At 49.2% G+C, this 26,261-nt stretch overlaps 1 protein-coding gene across 1 annotated transcript; it reads left to right on the top strand.

The window, feature by feature from the left end:
• Window positions 1-17,190: 17,190 nt before the first annotated feature.
• Window positions 17,191-18,183, top strand: GSX2 (GS homeobox 2). Its single transcript, XM_075750733.1, has 2 exons — window positions 17,191-17,647; window positions 17,843-18,183. The coding sequence occupies exons 1-2, from the start codon at window positions 17,191-17,193 to the stop codon at window positions 18,181-18,183; spliced, it is 798 nt and encodes a 265-aa protein (XP_075606848.1).
• The last annotated feature ends 8,078 nt before the right edge of the window (window positions 18,184-26,261 follow it).

Below are 26,261 nucleotides of genomic sequence, written 5' to 3'. Positions count from 1 at the left end.
GGCAGGAACAACAACAACAACATCCGGCCGCGGGGCCCGCCCCGCCTCCGCCACGCCCACCCGCCGCGCGGGGCGGGGCACGCGCGTCCGCCTCAGCGGGAGGCAGGAGGGGCGCGCGGGTGGGAGGTGGGCGGTGGGGGTGAGCGTTCTTCACCTCAGGGGTCTACAGCGCGGAAGCCCTTAGGGGTGCTTTGCGGGGGGGCTTTTTTGGTTCGTTTGAGACGGGTGTTTTGTTTCCCTTCTTTTTAAGTCTTTTTTTGGGTATCCATGAAAACAACCAAGGGATTTTGGGGCCTGCTGTTAGCTGAGGGGGTTGGACCCTTTGGCTTAGTTCAGGGGGATGCGTGGGAAGCAGCCCCTAGTCGAGGCTGGCCAGTTCAAATGAGGGCTGGTGCCGAATGTTTGCATGTCCCTCAGTGGTGTTGGTGTCTGGGTCTGCCATACCTCTGGTAGCCTTTCCGCCCTCCATGGAAAGCACCAGTCAGACCATTGTTTGCATGGAGTGCAGAGCAGAAAAACACAATGAAATTCATATAGAATGGTTTGGGTTGGAAAGGACCTTAAAGATCATCTAATTCCAAACTCCTGCCATGGGCAGGGACACCCTCCACTAGACCACCTTGCCCAAAGCCCCATCCAACCTGGTCTTGAACACTTCCAGGGATGGGGCATCCACAGCCTCTTTGGGCAACCTGTTCCAGTACCTCACCACCCTCACAGTAAAGAATTTCCTTCTAACATCTAATCTAAATCGACCCTCCTTCAGCTTAAACCCATTACCCCTTGTCCTGTCACTACACTCCCTCATAAACACTCCCTCACCACCTTTCCTGTAGGCCCCTTCAGGTACTGGAAGGCCACAATTAGATCTCCCCGGAGCCTTCTCTTCTCCAGGCTGAACAATCCCAACTCTCTCAGCCTGTCCTCACAGGAGAGGTGCTCCAGCCCTCCGATCAGCTTCGTGGCCCATCTCTGGACTCGCTCCAACAGCTCCATGTCTCTCCTGTACTGGGGCCCCCAGAGCTGGACGCAGTACTCCAGGTGGGGTCTCACAAGAGTGGAGTAGAGGGGCAGAATCCCCTCCCTCAACTTGCTGGTCACACTGCTGGTGATACAGCCCAGGACACAGTTGGCTTTCTGGGCTGCGAGCGTGCATGGCCAGCTCATGCTGAGCTTTTAATCAATCAACACCCCCAAGTCCTTCCCTTAGGGCTGCAGAGGAACAGCCCCTTTTAGGACTATATATATAAAAGCTAACCAGAAAACCTTATAAATGAATGGGACTCTTGTTGTGTCTCTGCAGTTTTGGTGTTCACTGTAACCAAAACCTGAAGGAAAGGCTGGAAAATGCCACTGCGAGCATAACGGCCTTAGCAACATGTAGGCTGTCAGCTGTTGTGACAATGGGAAAGCAGCGCTGACGTGGAATTTAGCAGTACCAAGCTGGCATTTTGAAAAGGGAGAGCAGATCTTTTATGTTTGACAGAGTGAACTGGTGGATCACGTACTCCCAGCAGCATATAATGTATAGATGCGGCAGTTATGGGGACATGGAAGACTTAGGAAACTATTTGGGGCTGAACCTGCTTTTCATGAGTGTGAAGAGAATTCTACATTTCCCTTTCCTTTGCTCAGCACTTTATTCCATATATCTTAATTACAATAGCACCTTCCTCATATTAAAAATCTTCACTGCTCTGCTAGATCATTTTAATTTTGAAACATGCAGTTCGCTTTTTTCCTGTCTTGTTACAGTATATATACTGACCAGCCTATTATCGGAGAGACTACGTTGCTGCTTAATCTCCACTACTCATAAAGATCCTCATGGTCTATTACTCAGAAATAAATATACAAAGATGTGATGGTGTTTACTGCTCTATGTAAAACCAGGGCAGAAGCAGTATAGTTGTGTGATAGTCTGTGACACTATCTTTGCCATAAAGGAAAAAAACAGCATCTTTTACTGTCACATTGGAAAACTAAGTATTAACGTGTCATGAGCTAATTGTTACAGGTTTCATTTCTCAAATAACATAGTTCTACAGAATAGCACAGAATTCCCCTGGTTAATAGTTGGCTTTCATGCTGTATGCTTATGTGTGGGGTTTTTTTCGTTTTCCAAATAACAGAATTCTACAGAATAACACAGAATTCCCCCGAGTAATAGTTTGCTTTCATGCTAGTAGGCTTACGTGTGTTTTTTACCTAGTTACTGTTCTTGCATATGTGTGTGTCACACAGAAATTGGATTTAACGGGACTGATGACTCATTGCTTCTGCCTAACAGTCCTGAAAATGGAGAAAATGGACCAAATTTTACACTGGCAAAGGCAAGAAGAAACCCACTGGTTTCAGTGAAGCTATGCCTCCTTGTGCTAGCTCGCTCTACATACAAATTTGGTAACTTGTTTGTTTTCAGATGACTATTTCACAGTAGCAGCTGGGTAATCAGAGTTAATGCTGTGCAGCACTGTGCTGGAAATCTTGGAAATGACGCTGAAGGGGTGGGCTTACCTACATCACACTTACCTACATCACACCTACCTACATCACACTTGAGCCCTTATAGCCATGCTGCAGGGGCCAGCCATCCTGTGTGAGGCCCAAGATCACTGTGCTGCATGGCGTGACAAGCTTGCTTAGCTCACTGATGAGTTTGAGCTAAGACAATGAGAAAGTCCCAGGACCCTCGATTAGGTCATTGCATTAGGTGTACATTACTGGCCTAACAGATAGCTGTTTTCTGGTCTGCTGCTTCCAGCTGCTCAGTATGTGGTAACCTTTAACAGATGAAGAGCTGTGGCAGATACTAAGCTGGGGTGCTGCAATTCTAGGTTGAGATGCCCATGACATTTCAGCACGTGTTCCGTAGCACCCGGTGTGCTCAAAGCACTGTGACTGATGGTAGTGGTGAGAGCAAGGTACTTCCGTGTATCAGATGTCTGGGGCAGGCACAAAACCCGAAGTACACGCAGCTAGCAGCCACCTATGAAAGCATCAGTTTAAGTAACATTTTCAACATCTCCCATGGGCACTGTTAGAATCTTGTTTTTTCAGGCAGAAATTAACTTCCTTAATCTTTACATTGCTGTGTGTCTGTCTCATTTGCCGACCCTTTCAGTACTGGACCACTCTTAGGAGCAGTAAGTAAACTCATTTTGTGCAGTTGGCATCCTACTGCGCACTGAAGAAGGCCTTACCGTGGGCCTCTGTCCTCTGTTTCATGAGTATCACGCGAGTAGTCACTCCTTCTCCACTGCTGTCACCTCACTGGCATCCGCTGGACCCCCTGCCAGCCACGCACTCCCGAGTCCTTCACATCACAGCATTTGCATGTGACTGTTTTGGTGTGTACGTCTGACCCGAAATGGTGGGACACCTCCCCTGCTCACAGTGCATTGTCCTTTCTCTGGGAACAACGAGAGTAATGCCAGGCTTGTACTGATTGTATTTTTAAGCCACTTACTCTCTTTATATCTAAATAGAAGAGGGTAGGCCTAAAGTCCAGCTTGGAGAGCACTGTGGTGGTGTTCCAGGCAGGAGTGCCCTCCCCAGTGAATGTTTTACTCCACCTAACAGTGCAGAGGGGCAGAACTGGTGCCACACACAACTCTGACCCAGGTGCTCGCTGTCCTCAGAGTTGCTCTGTAAGGGCTGCGTACTGTAATCTAATGGGAACTCTAAATCATTGTTACTTTTTTTTTTCCTGTAGCTTTTTATTCCAGTTCCCTCTCTTTTTCTTTTTGCTGCCTACTTTATTTATTTTCCTCTCCTTTATCATTTATCTTTCTCCTTTCTCTGTGTCTTTCTTTCCCAGTTCCCCCTTTGTCATTGCTTCTTTTCTCTGCTTCCCTCTGACATCTTCTCTGTTGTCACTCACCTCACTCCTCCCACACTCTGGCTCGTTTTCCCCTGTCTTTTCCTCTGTTAATTAGTACATTGTTGGACTTCTGAAGAAAACTGTTTCACGCAACAGGGCTTCAAAGAACAAGCAGCAGGTGCAGGAGTAACCTTGTTCTTTGAACTCCTACCACCGCTTGAAAGCAAAGCAAAGCTGGCAGGAACAGCTTCTCTTTTTCTTTCCCTGATTAATTTAGAGAAGAGGGGTAGTGAGAAGGAAAGCAAGACTGGGTGGTGATAGCAAGGGAAGAGGGCAAGCAGGGGAAGATAGGAGGGTAGAGAAGCCAGAGATAGGAAGATAGAAATAGTGAACTATAACTTACAGTCATTGATGCCACAGAGGGCATTTAGCAAAGCTACAGGACTGTGGCAAACCTCCGAGGATACTCGCATCAGGATGTGCTTTGCTTTTTTTGCTCCGATACCTCCTCTTGTATCGGTCCCTTCCCATGACACAGAGCCTCTTGTCTCTGGGTTGGCTCCTCTGTCTTGCTTAAATGTCCCATTGCTCTCGACAAGCCTGGCTAAAGTGCTACTGATAATGTAAACATGCCTGCTAATGGTATCAGTCACCACCACCCCTTGAGTTTCAACAAAACCAAAACAAAATCTGAAAATGAGATTTGAGTTACAGTATTGCAGAAATGTGAAAAGGCAAAGTCAAGAACAGGTAGGTAACTACAAATAACTGAGCAGAAGTTACTGTTAGAGCCACAGGATTGCATTTGTTTCTCTGATCATTTTCCTTGGGTTGTTTCTTGCTAATTAACTGATTATTTTTCAAAATCTCTGTAAAACCAGGTAAACTAACCAAGGTTTTCTGTGCAAAAAGCAAAGGGAAGACTTGATACCAAACCATTACAAAAAATCAGAATTTTGTTGCTGACTTTATGATGCAGAATTGAGTGAGCTCTTAAAGAGAGATGGCAAATAGCTCAAATTGACTTTGTTTTTATTAGTCTTTTTTCCTCCTGCCAAGCAATTTTGTTTTCCTTTTGGTCCAGCTTCCTATATTGCATTTATATGAGGTTAATTAGGAGACTCAAAAGATAGCTCTATATTGAAAATACTATTTCTGAAAGAGACTCTATAAGCCATAAATAAAGTACAGAAAGCATAGATCTCATGTAAAGAGAAAAGCAGATACTTCATTTTCAGAATTTCCTTAACATATAACAAAATGAAGAATAAACTCCTTGTAGTTTCAAGTCTGTTAAACCTGTGGACGGGTGCAGTTGGATACTCCTGCTCTTTCAAGGACCACACAACAAAATGTTATTGAAGGCAGAATCTCCTAATCCAAAAAGGATTTGTGACATGCTTGACTTAAAAATCTACTTGTGTTCCACATAACCTACAGCCAGGATAAACTCTTGGATGGCTTTAGGTGTGACACTGGAGTTTTTTTCTTGTCTTCGGTGGGACTTGCTGACATAGGAATTATGTACGGTCACTTGTTTCTTCCCATCAATACTAGAGTCTAATATAGAAGAATCTTTGCTCCTTTTTTCCCCATTATCACATAAATTAAACAGAAACACACAAAAAGTCTCTGTTTTTCTTTTTATGCGAGATGGATGTAGCCTTGAAATCAATCAGGGTTTTCTATGCTGCAAGTACAAAAGCATAAAGGCTACTAAAACCAAACATATAACAAAGTCACATAATCATACGAACAAAACAGCAAGTTCTAGGTCTTTAAAATGTTCTTAAAATGGCAAATGTACAGTATCAAACCTTTCTTCATGTCCTGATTTCATCAGGGATAAAGTTAATTTTCTTGCTAGCAGCTGGTATAGTGCTGTGTTCTGGATTTAGGGTGAGAATGGTGTTGATAACGCACTGATGTTTTCATTGTTACCAAGCAGTCAAGGACTTTTCAGCTTCTCGTACTGCCCTGTCAACAAGAAGACGAGGGTGCCCAAGAAGCTGAGAGGGGACACAGCTAGGACAGCTGACCCAAACTTGCCAAAGGGATATTCCATACCATATGACATCATGCTCCATATATAACTGGGGGGGGTTGGCCAGGAGGTGGCACAGCTCAGGAACTAGCTGAGCATCAGCTTTGGGTGGTGAGAAATTGTGCTATGCATCACTCCTTTTGTATATTGTCATTGTTGTTATTATCTTCCTTTTCTGTCCTGTTAAACTGTCTTTATTTCAACCCGTGAGTTTTAACTTCTTTTTTTTTTTTTTCCTTTTCATTCTGTCCCCCATCCTACCAGGGTGGGGGGAAGTGAATGAACAGCTATGTGGTTGTTTTAGCTGCCTGTCAGGTTAAATCACGACACTTCAAAAGATCACCTTTAAGAATAGAATCTGTTAGAAGTGCTGAAAACAAGTATCAAGGAATATTGTGGGCTGAATTTTCTACTGTGTCTGTTAGAGATACAGATGTTGTTAACTGGGTAAAGCTGTAGTGGACTTCTATCTTAAAAAAACCTCACAAAACAAACAAGAAAGCCAATGACAAATGTAGGGCTCTTCTAGCTGCTATTGGAGTGAACAATCACACCTCCTTAATATCAGTAGGGATTTTAATTTAGTATCTTTATTTTCCCTTGTTTCCTTGTTTTTCCATCCTTTGATGCCTCACCTCATTGTTTGTATTTATTTTGAGAACAGGTTGTTGTTTTTTTTCTCTTGGTAAATACGGCTGAATTCCTAAGTTGTTTACTCACCATCTTAAAGAAATAACGAGTGACTAAACTACTGCAAAGTCACCCTAATAAGAGGTAGCCTTTATTTGAAGAAAGTGTTAAAAATCGGGTTTATTAATCTGTTGTTAAGATAAAATGTCTTAATTTCACATATTTTAGAGAATTAGACAATGCCTCTGTCCATTTTAGCTCAAGAATAGAAAGTGCCAAAGTTTTTATCCTGCTTAAAGGCAAATACCCTCTGCTATGCCACCCACATGTAGCCAATCTGTCGGAAAACTAGAACTATGTATTCCTTTAGGATTGAGAACATAATTCTTTGCCTGTCAGATTATTCTGACAAATTACATTATAATTACTTCCTCATTAATTACTGTGACAAATGTTGATCTAAAGAGGACAGGGAAGGATGTCTTTCATTTAAAATCATCAAAACATGAACAACTGAGATTTCCTCTGAACACTTTAACGTTCATTAATATTTGGGTATGCTAACATGTTCATTCTTACTGCATATAAGCCAAGAGAGATTTCTAGCACCTCTATATCTTTCAGATATGACAATTTCATTTCCTTCTGAATATTTTAAAAGAACATCTTTTCTTTTTCCAAGGAAATTTTTTTCTCTCTGATGGTATGAGACATGATCCGTAGTTGGTCTAACAGCATAAAAAAATAGATGCTCTTGTTCTGAGAAGTTGTTCAAAGTGTGACAAAAGTGCTTATAGTGGAATACATTACATTCCTAGAGTATGAGATCCTCAAGGAAGGTAAAGAACAAATAACAGCTCCAACCTCTGTGATAAAGCATGAGAGATGGGAATAATTTGCAACCTGAAAAGAAACTTTCCTTTCAAAGCAAGAGAGAGATTGGAAAGGAATTGCCTCTCTTCAGGGTCCAGTTCCTTCTTTGAGTTCATTTTTCCCTGCTGGCAGTCTCGCCCTAAGCATCATGCCTGATGTAGCAAAGTGAAAATCTGTGCATTATTCCATCACCATATAAATGCTACAGTTTCTTGATGCATGTGTGAAAAAGCAGAAGAGGAAAGAATTGCACGCGTGATTCAAAGGCACTTCGTGATCAGATTTGTAAATCTTGTTGCAGCTTGGTGAAGACGTTCTCTCCTCAAAGAGACTAGAATAACAATTCCAGCCTACAGCAGATAATTAAATCAGTTAAGTTTGGGTAACTAACTGATCTGTTTGTACGCAATGGACAACTTGTACTAGAATGTCCTTGTGAGTGAGAGAATAACCTGTATAAACTCTTACCCACAAAGGGACAGGGCAGCTGCATTAGACTCGCTTGCCCAACAAGTTATTAAAGCACAGTCAGTCAGATTCCACAGACTCTGCAATTCTGCAAGATTCCAAAAGACAGGAGACATTGGGTCAAACCCAAGTTCCACAGCTATCTTGCTCCGGGACCTTGGACAAAATCGATTGTTTGAATCTGCACACCTTTCCCATAGCGGGTGAATTACTGGCAGGAGGCTCATTGATTGGGAAGCTCCCAGGGTTTTTCCCACTGGGTGATACCTTAACATACAAGTTTTGTTTCTATGTGTGCATCTAGGAAGTGTGATCATGGCTTTTATTTTTATTTCTTTGGTACCCTTGAAAGACCTTTTGTAGCGCTGGAGAATGAGCTGACCTCTTTTGTTCCTCTAGCCTGAAAAAGGTCATATTTTGTTTAACTAACCTTTGAAAACACCAGGCCAAATTCTACTCCCACTGCACCATTCAGAATCGCTGCAGAGTAGCTCTGTCTTGCAGCCCTGTAACTGAGAGTAGTATTTTCACCCAAACCTTTCCCTCTTCTGACTTGTAACAAGTCAATGTCTCCGGATGCCTGAGGGTGCAAACAGTCATACCTCTTATATGCTGTAGTGTTAATTGAGTTCTGGATGTACAGGTGCTTTAATAGGAATATTAGTTCTTTGGTTCAGCTGCAGTGTAACAGAGAGACCCTGGATTGCTAAAGTGGAGATACTTGAGTCGGAGCTGGTCTTCAAGCATTGGACTCTTTGTTGGCTGATGTTTTTTTAATCTGGTCAATGTATAATAGTAATTATATTTCATTTGCATTTTTAAATAGTGAATTGTACCTTCCTAGTTACATCTTCTGGCAGTTTAAATTCCAATACTTTTTCCTTCTTCAGAAGCTTCACACTGTATTTTTTTCCATTTTAATGTCTTTCCTTTTCACTAGAATAATGCTCTGAACCTTATAAACTAATTTGCAGGAATTCTGTCATTCTTTTTTTCATTAGATTTTGACATAGGCTCAAAACTATAGCAGACTAAGAAAGCTTTGAAGTAATATACTTACACAGGATTGTAAAATATGTGAAATTACTTTGTTTCTATGATTTTTCAAAGAGAAAGCTTCGAATACAAGCTCATTGTAAAGAAGAAGAAGTAGGCTATGCAAACTTTTTTATATTGTTTTAATAAAAAACTTCATTTTGGTTCCATTTTGACATGCTTATATCTTTAATAAATTACTTTCTTCCTAGCAAAGCAAGATGTAGGGTACCTCTAGCCTGTACTTCACTGAGACTCTGCTTCCTGAAACTTTTGGGGTTGTTCCTTTATTTTAAATTGAGGATACAGACATATATATAAAAGGATGAAACTGAAAAAGGGCTATTTCGAGCCACAGGCATTAGAATTGTTTTCACATAATAGCTGTGTGAACAAAGCTAAGTCTATATTGTAAAAGTGAGCTGAAGAAATGAGATGGAAGGTTTATTTCTTGTAGAGGTTTCCAGATCATATAAAGATCAGACCAATGTTTATTCTGACATCTGAAAAAAACCCCACCATTTTGGCACAAGTGGCTTTTGTCTTCCACTATCTATAACAGCAAATGTAAAAAGGAAAAAAAAAAAAACCACTAACCCCAAACCAGTTCCTATTGGAGCAGGAGCAGTATCCAGAACATTAATCAGGCAATGAACTTGGATGGTAAAGGATAGAGGACAGGGAAGAGGCAGAAGAGTGCTGCTTCCAGGCATGCTCCAGCTGCTCTGTGGACCTTAGTTTCTAGGAATATCAGTCCAGCATCTTTCTTAGAAAATACATTCCCTCAAATAATCAACAACTTAAAATTAAGTCAGTACTATGTCAAAATGGATATTAAGCTCTGTGTGTGTGTGTGTGTGTCTTCACTCCAGAAAAAAAATCACATAACTTCAGGCACTGTTATATAACAGTCAGAAGTGTGTCAAGTGTTCTCTTAAAACTACCTCCATTTCATATTCCCATTGGTAAATTCCATAATGAGTTTCAGAGCTTCATTTCTCTCAGAAGCTTTTTTTTATTATTATTTATTTACAGGCTAAATTGCTACATGGCCAGAGTATATCCATCTGTTCTTGTGGTGATATTCTTCTTTAGATGGAATAGTTCTCTCTTGTGGACATTTATGTCACTGGTATAAGCAACAGCCATGTCACCTCTCTTAGAGTCTTCTCTTCTCATGAGAGTCCATGTTCCTCTCATATTCCTACAGCAGTTCTCTGGACCTGCTCTGATTTAGTCTTTTCTGAGATAGAGGTGGAAAGCTGTCTGCTATCCCAGACTAGGTTTCCCCATGTACAGTGGCCTTAGTATTTCCATCTCCTTAATGGAGTGACCTTGTTATGTGCTGTGATTGCATTCACGTGTCACCTAACCATGTCACAATCATACTTCGTGAACATGAATTAATGTGCCCCGGTGCCTCAGTCACAATGTCATGGTCAGCCATGGAGCTCCTAGCTTGTATTGGCTTTGCCATTGCACTTCTATCTTCATTCTCTGCAGATAGTGACTTCACCTCTCTCCTATGAATAGTGTAGTCTTGTTGGCTGTGCCAAGAAAACAAATTAAGCTAAGTAATTCAACTGCTTCTGAGACTTACCCTTGAGGAACTCCATGATTAACTGTATCCCCCTCTGTTTCCTGAGTCTGCAGGAATAGTATCATCTCTCCCTGAGCAAGTTCCTTCATCACTTTGCAGTTCTTGGGCCCACATCCATTCTTTCATTCCAGGAAAAAGGAAAGAAATTATAATCTATCTTAGCCTGGATGAAGTGAACTCAAAATTCATACAATATTCAGACTATGAAACAGGCAGCTCCTGTAATACGATGATAAGTTTGATGACACCTTCATTTTTCTCACAATTTTTTTTTAATGTCTGTTCCTGTTAATATGGCTAAAAATGTGCAGCATTTCCTCCGGCAACAAATGCAAAAGACTGCTTTTTGGTCACTGTCAAGCAGAATGCTTCAACCTAAGCATGACCCCTAAGGATCAAAATGCATGAGGGTTGAATTTCAAGGGTAGAAATTAAATAGGATGTTTAATATTACACAGAATCTCACATTCTTTGCTGGATTGCTGCCTCTATTACAACAAAGTGTCACTCACATATTGATTTGTGATATATCAATGTAAACCCCAAAATTGTCATGGTTGGCATGTTCCAGAGTCCACAGCGGCATTCTGAATCCGTGTTCTGACTAGTGAGCTTGGAGTTTCAGCTCCATCTCCCACCATAAACTTCCACTGAGGCTGTTGCGGGGGTTTAGCTTTATCCCCTTTAAAGATACACCATCATAGCTTTCCTTCATACACATCATCTCTAGTAGCTAACAATTTTAGCTGCTAGACCTCTAAACAAAGGTCGTTAGTGAAACCAGGGCCCAGACTGCCTGGAGTGTCTGGCCCGATGTTGCCCCGTGTCTGAAGAATACTAGGGACATAGCAAAGCCAGGCTCAGAGAAATACCAGGCAAGACTGTGGATAACGATAATCTCGCTGGGCATTTCCTCCTCTGGCTCCTCCACACCATCTCTTGTAGGATGACAATGCAGGAACACTGTTGTAGACCTCGCTGTGGTGAGAAGGGGCAAAGGAGAAGCTTCCTTTGCATCCAGACGCTGGAGAGAGCCCATCAACGAGCTAACACTCTTTTTAAGAGGGTTGAAGAGGGACAGAATGAGGGCTTATGCCCACATATTTAAATACAAACCTGATTCATTTCGGAAGAACCTTGCAAAGTGAATAATGAAAGTTCCCACTCAAAATGAAAAACGATAGCAGAGTAAGGCTTGCTGGTTGGTCACTACGTTAAAGAAAGTTATCACAGTAGACCTGCAGGTGAAGGTAGAAGACACACGTAGAGTCAGGCCGTGAAGGGAGAGAGCAGGCTAAAGGCTGCTGCTGAGACTTTTTTTGAGGCACTCACTCAAATGCGAGCGATCGCAGACGCCCTGAAGGGCCCGCGTAGAAATTTAGATCTAATCGGGTGAAAACAAACTGGGTGAAAAGCACCAACAAGGTGAAGCGGGACCAGCGTCATCTCTCCACGGGGTGCGACAGGGTGAAGGAGGGGGCAGGTTTCTCCCCAGCAAGAAGCGGGCTCTCACGCTCCGGCAGGACCCGGGGTTACCGCACCGGAGCTCCGCGCCCCGCCGCCCGCCAGCATCCCCTCTCCGCCGGTGGCAGACACGGCGGGGTGCGGGAGGGCTTTGGGGCAAGAGGGGCTTGGCGGTCCCAGCGGAAGGGGAGCCAGGGGCCCGTCCTTCCTCTGTGCGGGGGTGCTCCGCAGGTCTCAGCCAATTTCCCCGATTTCCTCGGAAACGGCCCCGTTTCCCGGGAGGGTGCTGCCGTGCCAGGTCGAGGTGGGGTAATTTATGACCGGGGATGGGGGCAAAGGAAATCTCCCACGGAAGGGAAGGGCACCGGGGAGCTGTAGGGGGGAGCAGGGTCCCCCCTCCTCAACCCGCAGTCGGCCCGCAGACCCTTGGCCGAGCCCGCTAGCCGCTGCCGGGCTGCGAGCAGGTCTCCGGGGAGAGGCTCCGCACCTCTGCCCGCCGGGGCCGAGGAGGGAAAAGCGGGTGCCTGGACATAGGCAGAGATAAGAGGGGTGGTGGGCTCTCTCCCCCGGGCAGCGAGGAGCTGGGCAGGCGGCACTACACGCTCCCATCTCCAGGGCATGGGCTCTCAGCCCCGGCGGGGCGGTCGCCGACCTCTGCCCTTAATGAGATTCTTTGAAATCCAAAAAAAAAAAAGAAAGAAAAAAGCAGCGAGTTTTAATGTTACATCCTTATCTTTGGAGGAGCACGGTTTTCTTGCCGCGGCGACGTCGCTTGTTAAACAATCAGCGGCTGAGCCCCTGAAAAGAGAGGCATTGCACCCTTCTTGCTGAATGCACTTCTTAGTGCATATAACGCCAGGGCCTTTTGATGTCTCACAATGCGTGTTACGCCCAAAGATTGTCTCTTTGGACAGATCTACAACGCTTGGCTTCATGTTTGGAAGTTAAATGGACAGCGAGGTTGTTGAAACTCCCACGCTTTAAGCTAGTGCAGACACTCGGTACATTTCGCCCGTTACTTTCCATGAGTGAAAGAGGCAGGGGTGGAGGGAAGGGGCTGCTGCTTTAATCCGTGCTCGGAGGCAAAGGCGGGGGGGAAGCAACCCAGCCCAAACTTTTCCTCTCTTTTCTTTTCTTTACTTTATTCTTTGGCAGCCTTAAAATAAGAGCTATGTGCAAAGCGTGCGCCCTGCGTAGGTAGCTTGTGGCTCGAAGTCGCTGGCGATGTTGCTGCTCCATGAAATCAAAATTTATGATTATTCAAATGTTGGGGACTGTGAAAAGAGAGGAAGAAAGAGAGAAAATTAATATTGCAGCTGTTCTTCTGATTAATGAGAGATAATTGCTCATGAAAAGTCACCCCTGTGGCATTTTGTTGTCTCCTGGATCTTTGTTCTTTTCCACTATTATTGAGGACTTTCTTGAAGACTAAGCGGTTCTTTTCAATTTTTGGTATTCAGAAAGTGTTGCTTGGTTACAGATAATGGAGAAATCTCGGGCTATATTGGGTAAGATGTGCCACAGACAGCAATATCACAATGCCACTTTCAGAAAAGGATGGATACAAGTTAACGATGCGCTTTCAATAAAACATTAATAGACTTGTTCACGCTTTTATAATGACCTCCTTAATGGGATCTGGGGGCACGTCCTGTCTTTTGCTTGCGTTCACTTCACAAAACCCGGCTTCGAGATCGCCGATCGCTTTGGAAACTAATAGGAAATCAATGTTAGATTAGTGAATAAATGCGAGTATAGCGCAGGAGCCAGCGGCCCCTCGCTTACCCACGCAGGGCTTTATTTTGAGCGGGGCTTTCCCGCCTGGGGACTGACCCAGCCCGGGGCGCACCCTGCCCAGCGCCACCCCATGTCACCCCGGCGTGATGTTTGCGACCACGGCCGCTCTGCAGAGGTTGTTTTTAGGGTTTGGTGGGGGATTTTGGGGGTTGGTGGGGTTTTTGGGTGGTTTTTTGGTCTGGGTTTTTGGTTTGTTTGTTTGGTGTTTTTTGTTTGTTTGTTTTTGGGCTGGTCGAAACGTGTCCCCGTGCTGCAGCTCCTCCCGTGAACTCAGCGGAGATGCGCCCCTGAAAGCCGGTGCTTTCTCCGGGCGGGCACGGCTTTTTCTTCTTCTGCCGGGAGCTGCGGGGGTTGGGGGAGGGAAGGGAAAGAGCGGCTTTTGTCATGTAAGCCGTGAATCTCTTCTACATAAAGGTGTTAGAGACATCTGGAAGAAAAGAGGGACCAGCACCCAGTCCTGCGCTCGGCGGACCAGGGGAGCGGCTCTGATGTTCTTTTTGAACTGCTCCACTTTCAAAAGGGGGCAATTTCGTTACATTCTCATTTGTTACACTGTCTTGAACTAAAGGCAGACAAAGCTATACTCTGTCACCCCGAGCAGAATGAAGGGAATCAAAGGATTTTCCCTTAAAAGGACTAATTTTCTCCTTGAATTATGAAAGTAATGGCTAGGTAACAGCCTGTGCTCTGTACCCAACTGCTTAATACCTTCTAAATCCTTCCACGTGGCTCTCCCAGTCGCAGCAATTAGAGCTCATTATAGGCTCATAAGAGCTCTCATTTCGGGGATTACTTAATGGACAATGAAATTTTATCGGACAGAATTATTGAAAAATAAAATTGTAACGAGGCCGATGTGATGTGGGCGCACGCCTTACATCATTCCGCCTGGTTTGGGATATCTTTGCTTTCAAATGACTTCTTTTCTTGCTCTGGCTTGCAGGGGTGGGTTTTTCTTTGTGTTTTCCCCCCCCCTCCTTTTATCACTGCACTTGGTTTATTATAACAATTACAAATTGCAATTTTGATCCGACTCTTGCTCTGCCTGCCTTCTCTTACGACAGCCCCCTCCCCAGATCTACTCTATCACTGCAGAGAGATTTTCCCACTGAAGTCAATGGGGTTTTTTTAATTAATATTCTTTTTCAGAAGAGCCTTTCGTCAAGGAAAATAAAATGAAAGAAAAAAACCCCGCAGATACTAATTCGAATGTCCGCCAGAACAACTGTGTTTTAAACGGGAAGAGCCGAGCAAAATCCCGTGCCTGGGCACTGTGACCGTGATTAAATCTCACCGGCCCCACCGGAGCTCAGGAGGCAGAGCCCCCGGGAGCGGCACCCGTCGCATCCCCGGGGCCGCGGTCCCCAAGCGCCTACGGCAGCCGGAGGCCTCAGCGGCGGCACGGACGGCGGTCCTGGGCCCCGCCGCTGCCCGGAGCTCCGGGCCCGGGCGGCTCCGGGGCCTCGGCTGAGCCCTCGGCAGCAGTTTGGGAAAAAGTAGGTGAGGTCGGAGCCGACCCGCCTAAACCCCGCGAGTTCCTAATTGTTGTCACAAGACGCGGGATTAGCGCATTGCTGGAATAGCTGTCTGTTTACACTCCGAAGCCCCACCGGCCGGTAAACACTTTCTAATTGAATTCTAATCACATTCAAATAGCTCCATAACCAGCCTCAGCTGCAATTCATAAAACTTTAATTGCCATCCATAAATCCTCAGATCACGGAGTGTCCCTAAAAACGCCGTTGTATCGTGCCCGCTTAGGGCTGGGGGGGGGGGGAGGCGAGCAGGGCTGGGGTCCAGTCGGCCCCGGGTCCAGCCTCTCCCTGCTCGGGGGGGCGGCTGTCTCTGTACGGCGGCACTGCCCGTGGCAGGTTGGGGACGAGGACGGGACATCTGGGCGAGACCTGGCCCCCCTCTTAACAAGGCTCGGGTTGCACCGCTGAGCTTCGCTGGTCCCAGGGGTGAGGAAATGCCGTCTCCATCAGAAGGCGGGCAGCGTTTTTATTTAGGTGGGTTTTAACAGCAGGAGAGTGGGTATGCGGGAGGGCTTCTGGGACGTCCGCGTCCTGGTCCGGCCCTTGTGTAGGATAACCGCCTTTAAACACTTAGGGCTATTGACTCACTCCCTAGCCTCTGCTCACCGCCTGGTAATCAGGCGTAGTCTGTGTTTTCTGCTTTAGAGCACAATTGTCGCTTCCCTTTCCCGAGTCAAGTGGGATGGGATCCGTGGTCGGTTTAAGTGCCGCTTCGCATCTGCCAAACGAGACCGCGATCGCCTTTCTATTAACGATAAGTCTCTTCTTAAACTCCCATAAAACAGGTCATTGGAAAATCGTGTAATATGCTGCGAATACCTTGGCTTTTTAATGCAATCTGAAATGCTCCGAAGCCACCGACCGTATTTAGCTGTTTATCCAATTTTACTTTGAATGATTGCTTCAGCAAACTTGGTGGAGATCAAAGAATCCCCCCCGACATGTTCGCCTTTCATTAGCGCTCCGCGCTGCACTCCTGAAGCGGTCGGGAAGTTCACTTGGAAGTTTTCCGTTTTGATACCGTTTGGCTGAGAAGTGTCTCGATATTTGAAGGCTTTGTCCGTTGGAGTAATTGCCAATTTGGCAAGATTCACTCGGGGTGAAAAGGGCGAAGGAGGAAAAAAAAAAAACAACCCCTACCAACCCACTCGACATGCATGTGGGTGCACAGACACACACACGCGCGATCCCTAACTTTATGTCTGTATCTGTGACCCTGGCTCCTCTGGTAAGGAAAGGGCTTCCTGAAGAAGTCTTGCGTGCAGTGAGTGGACCGGACCGGGGAAAGGTGTTGGTCCCACGCCTCCGTGGGAGTCACGGCCCCTTGGCTGATACTTTACCCGGGGGAAGCGGAGAGGTGGGTCGGCGTTGACCCGCTAGTTTCAGCGCATCACCTGCTCCTCTCTCTCGTTCCCGCCCTGAGGGGGAAAGGAACCTGAGGGGGAAGCTCCCTTCGACTGATTTTATCCCCCTCCGAGTGTGTTGACAGGGGGATGTGCCTGCGAGCGCGATGTGTGACGGGGCCCCGGGGCAGCCGCCCCCTCCCCGGCTTCCCCGCTCCTATAATTTATCTGCGGCGGAGGCGAAGGACTGAAGTCATCGGGCAGCGAGCGAGCACGCACACTTCGGGCCCCCCCGCTTTGCCCCCCCCTGCCCCGCAGTCTCTCCTGCCGGCCTGGGAAGCCGGGGAGATTTAGATCTGCGAGGCTTTCAGCCATCACGTGTTTAAATAGTTGATATAAAACCCCGGCGCAGGGGATCCAGGCGGGGGGACTTTAAGACCAGCCCTCTCCAGGGACCCTTTTGTTCAGCTCTCAAACATAAGCACCTTCTCGCCTCGCCAGGACTTCAGTGGCAACTTTGCCAAGCAGGAAAAACCCGACTTTGGGAGAGCCGCCCCCGGCTTCGGCAGCCCTCCGAAATGTCCCGCTCTTTCTATGTCGACTCCTTAATCATCAAAGACTCCTCGAGGCCGGCTCCGTCCCTGCCTGAGCATCACCACGGCCAGGACTTCTTCATCCCTCTCAGCATGCCTTCCCCTCTCGTCATGTCGGTGTCGGGCCCGGGCTGCCCGTCCCGCAAGAACGGCGCTTTCTGCGTCTGCCCGCTCTGTGTCACCTCGCACCTGCACTCCTCCCGCGGCGGCGGCGGCGGCGGGGCCATCCCCCTGCTCAAGAGCCAGTTCCCCGCCGGCGAGGCCCAGTGCTGCCCGCGGGCCGGCCACGCTCACCACCCGCCGCAGCACCCGCCGACCGCCGCCTCCGTGCCCGCCGCAGCCGCCGCCGCCGCGCTGGGGCACCCGGCGCATCACCCACCTGCCTGCGCCGCCACCACCTACAGCGTCAGCGACCCCCGGAGGTTTCACTGCCTCGGCATGGGTAGGAGCCCTGCGGCCGCCGGTGGGGGGGGCGGGGGCGGTGAGCGGCGGGAGCTGGGGTTCCCCCGAGGGTGCCCGAGGGGGAGCGGCTGCCCCGGGGCACAAAGCTGCGGGAGAACGTCTTTTTTTTTTCTCTCTTTTTTTTCCTCTCTCCTTTCCCCCGTCCGACTGAAGTTCTTGCTTCTCTCCCGTCCAGGAGGGTCCGATTCCAGCCAAATTCAGAATGGGAAAAGGATGAGGACAGCTTTCACCAGCACCCAGCTCTTGGAGCTGGAGAGGGAATTCTCCTCCAACATGTACCTGTCCCGGCTGCGGAGGATCGAGATAGCCACCTACCTGAACCTGTCCGAGAAGCAAGTGAAAATCTGGTTCCAGAACAGGAGGGTGAAGCACAAGAAAGAAGGCAAAGGCACCCAGCGAAACTCGCACGGGGGCTGCAAGTGCAGCTCCAGCCAGGGGCATTACCCCAGGTCGGAGGACGAAGAGTCTCTGTCCCCCTCATCGGCTACCGAGGATAAAGAGATCTCCCCGTTATGAGCCTGGACCGGAGCTCCGCTCCCGCCGCCGGCTTCCAGCCCGGAGCAGCGGCACGGCGGCTCACCTGGCACCGCTACCCCGGGGACAGCAGCCCGCCGACCTGGAGCGGGCTGGCCTCGCCGGCCGGGAGGTTCATTTTCATCCCTTCGCAGTAATAGAGAGATATATATAAAAATATATTTTTGGAATGTAAATGTTTTAGTCGTGAGAGTTCAACTAAAACGTTATTTATGTAACCCCAGGAGCGGGCACCTGCTCTTCCTAACACGTAACACGGGACTGGACTCGCACGGCCCAGGGTGCCTCCCCCCGCCTTCCTCCCAGGCAGTTGAAAGGAAAAAAAAAAAAAAAAAAAAAACAACCTAAACCCAAAAAAAAACCCACCCCACATATTTGGAACTGCAAGACGAGACATTCAAAAACTGAAAAGCAAACAAAAACCTGTAGGGCTGAGAACCTCCTGGACGGACTTCTTAACAAAAATAAGGAAAGAAAGAAAGATAAGTCGTTTGGGGTTGGGACGGCGGTTTGTTTGTGAATAGTTTTATATAAAATTTATATTTATATTTATTTAAATAAATGAAATCAGACGAGAATTTAATTTTTTTTCTTCTCCCTTCCCCTCGCCAAGTGCCAGCCTAGTCCGGGCAGAGGAGGTGGACCGGCTGGGGCAGGGTGCGTTTATTCACAGTCCCTTGTACGGTGAAAGCATTGGTGTATATGTGTCAGACGTCCGAAAAGACTAGAAATAAATGCCATCGGCTACTAACCCGAATATGTTTTCTGTTCCCCTGTGACCCGGGCCGGCTGGGGGGCGGAGAAGGTTGGGGGACCCCGCTCTGGCCGGGAGGAATGCAAATGAAGCCGCTTTTCTGAGCCGAGCAGCTTTGTGTTACTTTACAGCCGGAGCCAGCGCACGCCCCCGCCGCGGCTGACAGCTTTCTCCCGTCTGCTCGCCCGGCGGCACCGCGCCGGGGACACCCGGCTGCCGCTGGCCCGGGGCCGCCGCTCCCGGCAGCGGGGCCGGGGCGAGGGGCTGCCCGCCGGGACACCCCGCGCCGAGACCATGCCGCCCTGTCCGGCTGCCCCAGCCGGCTCTTCCCCCGCCGTACGAGGGGGCTGCCTGAGCACATCGGCCCTTCTCCAGGCTCAAACTCCGCTTGTGTTATCCCGGGATGGCGTTAATCAGAAATCGGGGATTTTATTCATGTTTTTCCCCAGGCGCTGGGACAGTATCCAGTCTTTTCGCTGCTCAAGCGCCTTGGCTGGGCTTAGGGAGCAGATCCGAGAGCAGGCTGAGATGGGTCAGGCTGAGACGGGGTTGGAGCACTCTGCAGTTTGTGCTGGGCAGCGCCGGGTCATGGGCCCCATCCAGCCTCTGACTTGAGCGGTCTGTCCTCAGCTCCTTGCAGGGGCCTGATGCAGGGTGGGATGGAGCTGGAGCTGGTCAGTCCCAAATAAGCCTCTTTACAACTTTCTTTCCTAGTTTCTGCAGTCCTGGCAGACAGCGTATGAGCAGATCAGAAGTGCCTCTTGCACACCATGTTATTCCCCACTCACACTTTTTCCTTGGGTGGGCTTCCCACTAACCCCACCTACACTTTTGACTTCAGCCTTTGAAAGTATTGCAAAACCTTTTAGGTAAATAATTCCCTGAAGGATCCCTACATTTCTCATGTTTGGCCCCTAACCTCGGAGGTATGTCTCCATTTCACTTGCCTGCTCTGTTTCTAATCAGGAAACAACTAATAAGGCTGTGTGGGGTTTCTGTTGCAATGTGAATAACCCCAGTGCCCAGGATGCTAGAGATGCTCGTTGAGAATAGCTGCTGAGAGCAGCCCCAGCACAGCAGCACACTGCTCAGCTCGAAGGAGAGGTCAGGTGCGTGGGCAGGTCTGGGGTAGGATGGAGGGGGCCTGGTGTGGGCACTGCCCCACAGCCTGGACCAGCTGCAGGGCTTGGGGCAGAGGCAGTGCCCAGCACACCTGCAGGTGAAAGGCAGGGTAAGGAAGGGCAGGACTGAAGTTTCTAGCCTGGACTTGGAAAACAAATACAAAATGTCACTCTCCCATTTCTCAGCCATCTCACTGCCTCAGCTGAGGGTCTGTACAGAGGCCAGCAGCCCACATCTCAGCTGAGTGGGGAGGGATGTAGCAGTCCCCTCGCTTCCCAGGCTGAAGAGACCAGAGGGCCAAGGGCTTGTGGGCCTTGTGACTGCCTCTCAGGGGACCTCATGGAGGGCCCAGCTGAGGGGACTGCCTCCTCTTGCCCTAAAATCTGCAGAGGTGGCCTCTGGAAACTGTTGTTCTGCTTCAACTCCTCTGAGTCTAGCTTGCTCCTATAATCCCACCGGGTCTTTTCCAACCTAGAAGCTCTGGGAGGAGGCGTTAGCACCACAGAAAGTCCTGCTCACCGTTTTGGCAATTTCATCATCCCCTTACAGGAGGGAGGCAACAGGCCTGCAGCAGCCTGGGAAAGGCAAAGCTTTGCTGGGGGAGAAAAAGCATCATCTTCTTTCAAGTCTAATCTGGGTTATATTGCAGAACTGAAAGATATTTCAAAACTGCAAAGATATTTCGTGGTAGAGTGTACCTGTTCTCAGTGTAACTCTGGAAATATGCAGCTCAGTGAATAAATGGATATTTCCCTCTGCTTCTAGAATCCACCTCCTCCAGAGATACATAAGGAGGGATCTCTTCATTGCAGTATTTAACAAATTCTTAAAAAATAAAAGGAAAATGAAATTAGTTGCTACTTCTTGTAGTAATCGATATTTGCATGTATCTTTCAAGGGCTGAAAGGAAGTAGTGACATATTATTGCATGCAAGCTACTGTCAAGACAGTTACTGTCATCACCAGATTCCTCTTTATTTCAAAGTAAATGTTTCACATTAAACATTTTGGAAAAGAGAAATGATGCAACGGTTTGCCCCAACATATCTCAGAGGGCTGGCACAACGCTCAACCCGAACCTAGCACTGGGGAGTGAGTCCAAGCCAGTGTGACAGGAGCGCTGCTGGAAGTTGTACATACCCTAACTTTCAGTAAATGTATTGTAGGGTTTCAGAGTCCAGCATTCAGCAGTTAGAAATTTAGGCAAATTGATAGTATATGATGTTGGGTTTTTTTTCTTTTTTTCCCCTTCTTTCTACTCTTTTTTCCTCCCACAGTGTGAAGTGCAGGTTTTTCCCCCCACTGATTCAGTGCCCAAGACAGGCAGTGTTCAGCTCTCTATTTAATATTCCTCTTATCATTAGTTTTCTAAAGAAATAAGGATTATGCAGTCGCTCTGTTCATCTGCCACTTACCCTCGTTCCCTCATAACTCTTAAACTCTGTGACCAATGCTAAACAGCCGGCTGACATCATAGCTCTGCAAGGGTCTCCAAGATGTCGAGTTCCTATGAGTTCTGCAGAGCTCAGCAGCGGGCTGGCAGGGGGACAGACCCAGGACAGACCTCAGCTGCCACCCATCCAGTCTGGCAGGAATCGGGTAAGCCATAACTGGGCGGCAGGGGCATGTCTTTTGCCCAACAGCCTGCTGGAAGAGGATGTCTACAGGGGGAACAAGGTGGTGTCACGGAGGCAGACCTTGAGGCAGAGGGTATGGTCAGCAACAGGGCTGGGAACAGAAGCTGTAGAGGAGGCTGAAGGGCCTAGAGGACATGGGACAACACCCAGGTGACAGCTTTTTCCTGTTACGAGACGGTGTGATCCCAAGCCTTATTTGCTGCAAGTGCAGTGAATAAGAAACAAATGGTACCCTCTTATTTTTTTTTTTGATACTTGTCACGACGATGTTTGAGAGTGCCGGAAACATGACTGCGTTTATCTTTATCGCTCCCGTGGGAGCAATAAATTCTCTTCTCTTTAGAGGTCGAGAACGAAACCTGAGAGAGACTTAGACTGCTGCTGCGGCACTGCCCTCACATCGTGAGGCTCCATGCAACTTCCCAGCCTTATTCCCGTTTTTAGCACCGGATATGACCCAGGCACGGTGCCGACATACTCCAGCTGCACTTACTGCGCGTTATGTACCAGATGTGCCCCGCTCCGGGCAGTCAGGAAAAGAGGAGCATGTGGCGGCTAGCTGCCACCGCTGCTGCTGGAGCCGCTCATCTTGACATAACTCGACGGCAGAGGAGCTGCCGCTTCCCCAAGGTGGCGGTTTCAGGCGGCAGTGTGTGTCCCAGGTGGCTTTCAGGTACGGGACGGCCCCAAAGGCCGCCGAGACCCGCCGGGCAGCCGCCGCGCTGAGCCCGCCGCCCCGCCCCGCAGGCGGGGAGCCGCCACGGGAAGGTCGCGCAGTTAAACCCCTGCGTTCGCACAGGGGGACGCGAGTTGTATTTGTGTGAGTGACCCCGCTACCGACCTGCTGTTACCTTTCGGGGCTTGAGTGAGCAAACATAGCATTCCTTCAACTAAGCTTCCTCCCTTAGACATTTATTTACTTCCTTTAATTCGATTTAACTCTTTCAGATTAAAAACTCGGAGGAGGAAAACATCCCTTTTAAAGAGTCTCCCTGACCTCGGTCTCCACGGCCGAGATCAGATCCACGGCACCGACCTCTCCGGTTGTGAATCCTAAATTTGAACCTGCTACCACGCTTTGGTCGGACCCGTTCGCCCAAGGGCAGCGCCGGCAGCGCGGAAGGCACCCCTTTCTCCCGGCTGCTCTCTGCAGTCCTGCCCTGGAGTCCCCCCGGGCGCTGCTGCAACCTTTCCGCGCTGTCGGAGCTCTTGCCGCAACGCCCATCACCTGCGTCTCGCACCTCAGCCCCGGATTTGGGACAGCGCAGCCCTTGCTGATAGCTCCTTGCTCCCATCTGCGGTGTGGCCGGGGTACCGTGGCAGGACACGTCCCCAGCCCGTGCCTCGGGGACAGGGACCCCAGACCGAAGGGCTCAGCGGTCCCGGCCTGCCGCGGATCTGCCCTGGGGTGGACGGAGGGGGCTCGGCCCCGTCAGCCGAGGCCTGACAGCTCACGGAGAGGAGGGCTCACAGCGCAGGGACCCTGAGATCCAGGCCAGGGAACTGCGGGAAGCTCTTCTTCCTCAGTAGCTCCGTTTTTAGAGCTGGGAAAGAGACGGGACGATCTGTCTAATCCCCCTGCATTCATCTCTAGCTTGTCCTAATTTCCTACTGCCGCCCCTCCCGCTGACCGGACCCCGCTGGGACGTTGCCCCGGGAGCGGCTCCCTGGTGCCTGGCGCTGCCCCCGCGGGCACGGCCGGCCGAAGCGGCGGCAGCGCTGCCCGGCGGCTCGGCTGCTGCCCGGGGCTCGTTTTACACTTTTGCACGGTTCAGCCCGACGGCTCAGCCGCAGGACGAGGCCGCGGCCGGAAGGATCGGGACCACTCGGGAGGTTCTGTCGTGCCCGCAGGGATAAGAGGGCCAGGAAGGGGCGAGTCCGGTTGCTACCGCCCCGAGAACCCGGCGAGCATCCTGCCACCAGCCCGGAGGACGCAGGTAGGGCGGGGAGCGCTCCCCCCCCCCGGATCCAGGGTCCGAAAGTGACCGCACGCAGTCCTTCGGGAAAGAAACCCAGAAAAAATCCCTCACCAAAACAGGAGTATTATTATTATTAAGTCTTCGGGGCTGGTCGAAAAAGGTCCGGGGTAGTTGTGAAGGTTTTCGGTACGAGCGCGGTTTTACTTTCAGCCCGGTGCCAGGCTGAGCGGGACCCGCACCCCGCAGCCTCCGCGCCTCTCCGTCGGCTGAACTGGGACAAACTCGGGGGGGGGAGCTTGCAGCCCGGCCCCGGGGCTGCCCGGCGGGAAGGACCCTGGCCCCGCCGGGCCCCCGCCGGTGGTCGGGCCGTTCCGCGGGGGGCGGAAAGCCGTGCGCTGGGCAGCTGCCATGGGGGAGTCCCGCATGACAGCGGAATAACAAACAGCCTGAATCCAGCGTGCCACTCGGGAAACCTCGGGGCGTGTGTCCGCGCTGCAGCGCGCTCAGCCCTCGCCGTGAAAGCGCCGATTTCACGCAGGATCTGCTCCGCGCCCCTCTCCGCCCCCCTGCGCGCCTTCCAGCCGGCCCCGCTCCGGGCGATGCGCCGGCCCCTACGCGCTTCCCTCCCCCCGCCCCGGCCCCAGCCAGCGTGTCCGGGGGGATTTAAGCTGTTGGAAGCGAACCCAAAGAGATCGGAAGTGTGTGCTGTGTGCTCTGGAAAAATAACTAGTTTCAGATTAATGAAGGAGTGACAATTTCAAGGCTAACGTTGGCACTGCCCAAGCCAGAGCGTGGGGAGCTCGCCAGGCTTTGCTTTATATTGTCTACTTTTCTGAAGAGCAGACAAAGATGGATAGAGAGACATTGAAAAGCAGGAGGCGTATTTCAAACAGTTCAATAAAGAGGGTTGTCACTTAAAGACAAGAACCATAGTGCTTTGATGACTTTGTATTAGCCTCACCGTTTCAAATAAGTGACTCTACTCTCTTTGCGGAATTCACCGAGTTTTAGTAGATGACACTTCAAGTGAAGCCGCTTTAGACAGGAACAAGAGCTTGGAACTGCGGGGCAAAACTCTTCTTCGGGCGGGTTTTGCAAAGAAGATTGCCGACCCGGGGCTGTTTTTTCTTTCCGTTCTCAAACTAAGGAAACTCGAGGTTTCGAGGTTTACAATTTACGTGGAACCAGCGTGCAAAAGAGAGAAGACGCTTCTGCTCCGCGAGAACGTAAAGAAAGTGACGAGGAGATCTCGAAACGCCGGGGAGAAATGCTGCCTCCCGGCAGACCCCGGCAATACAGGGGCGGTCCTTTTCCAATCACTTTCTACTCCCTCGGGGATATCACCAACGCGAGGTGTTAAAAATCACGTTCCCGAGGCAGCTCACGCGTGTTCTTACCCGCGCGGGGGGGGGGGGCCAGTCTCCCACGCGCGGCGGCTGTCTCGCGTGGACGTGCAGCCTTTCCCCAGTCTTGTCCCCGCAGGTCCCCGGCCCTCCCCGGCCCACGGGCGCCTTGCTCCGGGTGGGAGGACACCTTTCCTCTGCCCGGGGGGGCAGCCGGGGTGCGTGTGGCGGGGAGGGAGGGCGCAGCCCTGCCGGGTGAGATTTTTTTTTTTTTTTTTGCCAAAGCCGAGGATTTTTTTATTATTATTATTTTATTTTATTTTATTTTTTTTTTTAAAGATGGGGACCCCCGACCGCTGCAACCCCCCAGGCTTTGAAGGCACAGCCAAAGGGCTTCACTGTGGGTTTGAGCGAACCATTTAGTCACTGTTTCATTAGGCGCTATTTGAACCTTGCAACATGTGGTAATTTCTGGGGCAAGCTGAAAAGGGGGGATTATGTAGGACGGACACAAGGAAATTAGCTAACGGTTAATTTAACTCGTTTTCTGGTAGAATTTTCGATACATTCCTAATTGACTGAGGAGGCAGGTGAAGTCTTCAGTTTCAGGCAGACTCATTCACGGTGAGAATAAATGGCTCTTTTTCAACTCACACTGCTCACAATATATCATCAGGGAAAAGACATGCAATGAATATGTTGATTTTTTTAATTATTATTAATGGAATTACACCCTGCTACGCAGGTGTGAGAGTAAAAACCTATACTGCGATGAAATCAGATTAACAATGAAATGAGAATTTTATTAGCTTTCTATGTCACATAGACCTGGATTTAAACTGTCAAAACAAGAAACAAGGGGGGGGGGGGGGGGGGGGAGATACTCTGAAGGCAACAGTGGCAATCAACAGGCAGAAGTAGTAGCCTGGTATCCAAATAATAATTAGCTGTAATTCACGGCGAATATCTCCACCCCACGCTCTACGCTATTTATATGATATAGAGAATGTATGATTAATCTATAATGGCAAATCTCTTTTGAGTCCAGGGTTTGCCAATTAACCCTGATCACCCCGATTTGCTACGAAACGGGAACATTTGGTCATAAGGTCTGAGTTTTAATAAAACATTAGATCGTGTCAGAACTAAACCCTGGCTGAGACTCTTGCCGTGTTCGTAGGGAAAAGGGGGCCCAGCCAAATCGGAGTGTCCCGGGGGCGTTCGGGAGCAGCCCGGGGAGCAGCGGGACAGGAGCTGTGACCCTGCACCGGGCAGCTCCGGGGAG

This window comes from Balearica regulorum, chromosome 4 (genome assembly GCF_011004875.1).
Source record: "Balearica regulorum gibbericeps isolate bBalReg1 chromosome 4, bBalReg1.pri, whole genome shotgun sequence".
Classification (NCBI taxonomy): domain Eukaryota; kingdom Metazoa; phylum Chordata; class Aves; order Gruiformes; family Gruidae; genus Balearica; species Balearica regulorum.
The sequence above is the reverse complement of the archived record's forward strand: the minus strand, read 5'-3'. Positions and strand labels throughout refer to the sequence as shown.

Coding starts and splice junctions, on each gene's coding strand:
- GSX2 (XM_075750733.1), top strand. CDS start 17,191: ATGTCCCGCTCTTTCTATGTCGACTCCTTAATCATCAAAGACTCCTCG. Junction 17,648..17,842: donor GTTTCACTGCCTCGGCATGG/GTAGGAGCCCTG, acceptor TCTCCCGTCCAG/GAGGGTCCGATTCCAGCCAA.